We start from the raw sequence: 6,124 nt of genomic DNA, 5'->3' as shown, positions 1-6,124 counted from the left end.
CTGTGTGTCGTAGGCGGCGGTGGCGGCGCTCGTCGTGGTGGCGGAGCACGCGGGGGAGTTCGCGAGGGTCGCGGAGCTCGCCGAGAGGTGCGGGCACCGGCACCAGGGCGGGCTGGCGCAACGGCAAGGAGCGCGGCGCCCCTCGGCCGCCTTTCGCGCCTGTGAGCTGGCTCCGCCTGCGATCCCTCACGCTGCCGCCGCCTGCTCCCTTCCTAGGTTCCCGGGGTTTGTGTTGCCCTGTCTAGGGGTTCACCCCGTTCAGGACGTTTCGCCAGAAGAGCAACGCAGTGCGACTTTAGAGGTAAAATACAGGCGGGTCAGATGAGTCAGCTTTTAAAATGCTTCTAGGACTGGTTTGGATATGCAGTGTTCAAAGAATGCTCTGGTSTAACTAGCTGAACTTCAAATCTGCCCAGTGACTTTTATGGGCTTCCGTAATATAAAAAGCACAGTGGACCAAATCCCAGGGTCTCTTAACGCAACCATTTGTCTATGTTAGTCCTAAAGCAAAATTGTTCACTGAAGTCGTTTGGCTGTATTACAGATACTGCATTTCTAAAATCCCAGGTGAACGATTTGTTTACAGCCAACATAATGCATGTGTATTTGCAGCTGTCCCTTTTTTAGCTGGGAAGTGGAAAGCTCACCGTTTGTGCCTTTAACCTGAAAAAGTGGGACAGCCGTCTGCTGCCATGTAATGTCAGACTTTTTATGGATCTTGTTTTGGTTAACTCTTCAGCTCCTATGGAAAGATCAGCTTGAAATGAAGGGTCATTGAGTAAAGCAGGAGAATCCTGCTGGTTTCTAAAATCTTATCGACCACTCAGCTCTCACTTACTGTAGTAGCAACTTTCAAGATGCTGGAGTTAAGAACAATGAAGTGAAATCCYATTTAATGATGATACTGAATTCATACTGCTTCCGTTTCATAAGGACAGTGAGGATTACTACTTTAATTTGTTCTTGCAGGATCTGGATGCTGCACTGCCACTTATAGAACGCTATAAAGATAAATTGGTAGCAATTGGAGAAGTGAGTAGAATCCTATATTTTGTTTAAATGGCTGTGGTTTTGGCAGCATCTGTCACCAGAATTACAAATATTTACTAAACATTTGGTTGTCTCTATGCAATAAATATTGCTAACAAGCTGAACAAGTGGAGAGTCTGATTTTTAATTGCCTTACTGTACTTTCCTTCATATATTTGCTTGATCTTTTCTTTTCTTTAGTTATTAGGAAATAAATGGCACTTATGGTGCTAAATTTAGTAGGAAGAATTGCAAAATTACGATATATTCTCTTATACCTGGATGCCTTTTGACCTATTCTCTGGTACAGTGAAACACTGAGTCACGCTGTTATCCTCGTTCAGATCATTCCTCCATCCTGCCCTGACAAAGTTAGGCTAAGCTTTGATTTCAGCGTACCTTGTAGGCTTATGTAATGTTGGTTCCTTGTGACTCCTTGTCTGTCTATATCCATGTATTGTCTCTTGTCTTATATTTGGTTGTAAACTAATTGAGCTTTGAAAACTTTAGGATACAGTTACCTTTTTTGTGTGTTGGTAGCAAAGGGGCTTGTGGCTGGTTCTGTACTTGCTGCAGGGAAACCAGTTATTGGCAGAGCTTTGTAGCTAAACTTGTCGTGTGTTGCACCTGTATTGTACATGAAGGACTTCAGTTGGTATAACTGTGAATTGGGCTGCTTTGACAAACATTAAATTTCATTCGAATGTGTTTCAATCAAAAAAGTATAGAATTAATGTCTAATTTTTGCTAGAGGTAGTACTAAGTTACAGGTTCAGTTCAGAAATTAAATTTCTATCATGATCCAGATCTGAAATAATATTCAATAATGTATAAAAGAGCAGAAAACTAGAGGTAGATTAAAATGCTGAATAAACTTGTTAGTAACTATCTCCCAAATGTTTTCACAATTGAAAAACTGATGTTTTAGAATGAATTCTTTTATTAGAAAAGCTACAGTTGAGCTCATTTTAATTGCAGTTTCTTGCATATACATTTTTGAATGGCTTGCAGGTTTGAGGCATATTTTCCTTTATATATGGTATTGTCGTTTAGTCAAGCATTAGGTATGTGAAATTTTCTCACTTCTCTTCTCGTACTCTAGGTTGGACTAGATTTCACTCCCAGATTTGCCAGCAYGGATGAACAGAAGGAAGAACAAAGACAGGTTTTGATCAAGCAGGTTGAGTTGGCAAGAAGACTGGATTTGCCTTTGTAGGTTTTGTTTATACTAATAAGAGAATTTGCTAGATCTCAAAAACCTAAGAAAATATTTTCTAGGATTTATAATTACTAAGAGCCCATGGAACTTTTCTTACATGGATTACACTGGCATTTTCAGCCTGTCAGTCTACAGTTTGAGATGTAATTATTGAGTTTTCCCTATGTTTCCCCTTGAATACAGTGGTCTTCCCTGTGTCCTGTCCTTGCTGTGTTGTTGCTATGTCTTCACAGTAGCTAAAAAGATTCATTTATATATCTGTAGAAATCTTTCCTAATAAGAGATGTAATACAGATTAATTGTTTTCTTTCCTTCCCGAGCTGCTGTCAGTTCATCTGTGTTTGTATGTGGGGGAAAGTATTCTGCTGAATTCCCTCATGCCAGGCTTCTCCTTGCTTTGCAGAAATGTTCATTCCCGCTCAGCTGGAAGACCAACCATTAATCTCTTAAAGGAACAAGGTATGTTTTTAGTGCACTTTGTCCTTCATCGTTTTTGTCAGCAGAACTTCTTCAATTTTGCCATGTCCTCTTATCAGTTTGTGTACGTGAAACTTGGGAGGAATGGTTCAAAGATGGGACCAACGTCCCATTGGAAGCTGACATCACAGACCTACAGTAAACACTGTTAATGAATTGGTTTGGCTCTGTTCTTTGAGGTGCTGGGAATGTGTTACTCCATGCATTCGATGGGAAGCCATCCGTAGCAATGGAAGGGGTGAAAGCTGGCTACTTCTTCTCCATCCCTCCTTCCATTATAAGGAGTGAACAGGTAACATTTAAAGGGGATTGCTCTGTCTTGGTGCTTGAGGATTTCAGATAATAACTCTCAGCTTATCCAGGATGAAAAGCGTTACRTTTTTATTGTGTAGCTCAAAAGTATGCTTTTTTAAGTCTGTACAATTTGAAGTGGTACTTGCAGTACTCACCTATAGTTAATGTCACCAGACACTTTTTCATAGAAGAACCTGCTTTCAGCTGCTTATAGCATTGCACATTTTAACTCTGGCTTAATTTCCATCTAGGGGCTTTTGCCATAGCTACACATCTGGAGGGAAATTCTGGCTAAAACAGTTCAACTATTTCTGAAGAAATGGGGCAATTTTTTTCCTCATTTTAGTGTGTTCTGGAGAACTTTACTTTGGAAACTTTTATCACTGCAATGTTTTTAGCACAGAGACTTAAAAATCTGGAAAAGGACTGGTTTATACGGCAGTGATACCGTGTTTCTCCCCATCTTCCCTAAAAAGAAAATCTGCTCATATTTGGCTAAGTTACAGGCTTCTGAAAAAAATGTGATTTGCACATGGCATGCTGAGCAAAGAAGCAGCTAAATTGCTTAAAGACTGTTTGCATTGGCCTCATTCACCCCTGACTTTGTGAGAATGCCCTTGTAATTTCTGCTCTGAGCTGCTGCAAGCTATGCTAAATTCTTATTCTGGGGGAGGGAAAGGGAGACTGTTTCCATTCTGCACCATCAGCAGTTTCTGTAGTAAGTTCAAATATAAGAAAAGAAAAGGCATACTTCAAGCACAGGAGTTGAGGAAAAAAAAGATACAGAAATTTTATATATACAGAGAAGTAACAAATTAAAATTGCATTGGTAACTCCAAGCATAGGGTATTTTGTGCAATATAATTATCTGATTTAATAAATAATAATGCATCCAGTTTTTAGGAAATAGTACTTTAGGTATTAATAGTACTATTACTGAGAGTAACAAAGACAGAGCTATTCTGTTTTTGAAAGGACTTCTTGAGCAGCTCCTGATATTTTTGCTTCCATTCTGAAATTGTTGATAAAATACTATCAGTGGCACCAAAGTCTTTGGACATTGCTTTTAAATGTAGAACATATCCCTTCATCTTGCATTTTTTCCTCACGTCTAAATGAATAGAGCATTTAATAGTTGTCTTTATTTTCTTCAAGAAGCAGAAGCTTGTGAAACTCTTACCTCTGGAAAGTATATGCTTAGAAAGTGACTCTCCTGCTCTGGGGCCTGAAAAACAGGTAAATTGTGGGGAGAGTTCTATACTTCCAAAAACATACCTTATGGAGGCTAGCTATTGGGGTGGGGGAGTCAAGTAGTGTAAGCAGAGAAAAGGGACGAAAGAGATTGCCAGATGAAAATTTTTAGATGAACAGGTCAAAGAAGCAGCTAAAGAGAGAGTGTTCCTGAGTCTGGGAAAAGAGAAGAAATTTCAGGAATGTGCAAAGGGAGGAATAATCAAAGGAGAATAGATAAATGTCATAGATGCCACAACATGATTGAAACTGTCAGGAAATACTGAATCTGACACACCTGTCATCTGTAGGGATCTGTAATTCTGTCTGTTTTTATGCACTGCAGGTAAGAAATGAACCAAAAAATATTTACATTGCTGCAGAATGTATTGCCAAAATTAAAAAAATACCAGTTGAAGAAGTTATAGAAGTGACAACACAGAATGCACTGAAAGTATTCCCCAAACTTCGGAACTTCCTTTGGATATAGGCTTAGCAACACACAAAATCTGAAATAAATTATGTTGCAGAAACTATTGTTTATCGCCTAATAAATAAAACCAACACACATCTTGCCTCAAACTGGAGTTCTGCTGTAGGAGAGTCCAAGAAATGAGCACACTGTTACATAGATGCATGTTACAATGGATAGTGTGAATTTCTCGAGGACGTTGTTCTGTACACATCACTGTCGTATCTAAGATGAGGTAAAGTTAGATCGCTCATTTGCATCTCTCCCTCATGTCTCTGAATGAATGTAAAGAAGAGCACCACAAAATTTGGCATTTAAGTCAAAGTTTAGTTTCTCAGACTCCTTGCTCAGCTGCTCCTAGCCTGGGATATGGCTAATGTTCAATGCTTAATGTCCTCCTCATTCCTTAATTTCTGCTCTTGTGCATGTGTGGAAGTCGCTCAGTTATGGGCCTGCTCATGTAATGCATAAGCTCCAGTACACATCCCTATCTGAGCCATTTGAAAAGCTCAGCTGGACAGATGTTTTCGGTATGTCTTGTTGATTGGACTCTGAGAGTAGTGCAGAAGCAGCAACTCCAGTTTCTTTCAAAACAGAGTTGGAAGGAGAAGAGCTGTAGCCCTTCTTCTCTTTCCTACCTCTTCCCTTGTATACAGTAACTCAGTAGTTGCTTGCTCCCAGATGGAGGTCAGTTGGATTCACTCCTTTCTCTGTTCAAGATGATTCAGGTCAACATCTCCAATAGGTCCCAGAAGACATGTGACTAACGATCTTTGCTATTTTGAGAAGGTTCTGCTTTGCTTTTGTGGGGTTTTTTGTTTGTTTTTCTTTTTGGACCGTATTCTATTTTATATAGAGAAACTATGGGCTGGAAGGAAGCCGTAACTAGTTTGGGAAGGAGGAGCCTTGAGTTCAGTCTTATTTCAAGGACTTTTTTTACTTTTCTGACTGATCAATATCAGGAGTGATGGGATATGAGAGGGAGACAAGCACCAATTTTGTGAGATATTGGAGGTGCCTGTCTGCTGTATGGGCATATTGGATACATACCTTGAAGCTGTGGATTATGCTTCATTGGCCAGTGGCCTAAAAACTGAATAGTCTGCTGCCTCACAGGACCTGTGTGGGTGTGGACCTGTCGAAACACCAAAATTTTCTTGACTATAAAAAAGCAACAAGCTAAGTAAGTTATAAATGTCACTTAACTATTCTGAGGGCCAGCTAAGGAACAGGAGGCTTTGTCTTCCTGGGGAGGTTACTAGATCAGTGAAGAAAATAAGGGAATCACAGAATCGCTGAGGTTGGAAGGGACCTCTGGAGATCATCTAGTCCAACCCCCCTGCTCAAGCAGGGTCACCTAGAGCACATTGCACAGGATTGCATCCAGGCGCGTTTTGAATATC

The 6,124-nt window shown here is 40.2% G+C and overlaps 1 protein-coding gene across 1 annotated transcript; it reads left to right on the top strand.

Annotated features, from left to right (window-relative positions):
• Positions 1-13: 13 nt before the first annotated feature.
• TATDN3 (TatD DNase domain containing 3) lies at positions 14-4,836 on the top strand (the record flags this gene model as incomplete). Its single annotated transcript, XM_026072240.1, has 8 exons — positions 14-87; positions 217-301; positions 970-1,032; positions 2,132-2,241; positions 2,652-2,707; positions 2,905-3,017; positions 4,175-4,255; positions 4,596-4,836. Coding segments are annotated over 8 exons (726 nt in total), but the record flags the coding sequence as incomplete, so codon positions are not given.
• Between the last annotated feature and the right edge of the window lie 1,288 nt (positions 4,837-6,124).

Source organism: Apteryx rowi, unplaced genomic scaffold, assembly GCF_003343035.1.
Source record: "Apteryx rowi isolate R43461 unplaced genomic scaffold, aptRow1 scaffold_34, whole genome shotgun sequence".
Taxonomy (NCBI): domain Eukaryota; kingdom Metazoa; phylum Chordata; class Aves; order Apterygiformes; family Apterygidae; genus Apteryx; species Apteryx rowi.
Note: the sequence above shows the minus strand (reverse complement) of the source record. Positions and strands in the feature narration are given on the sequence as shown.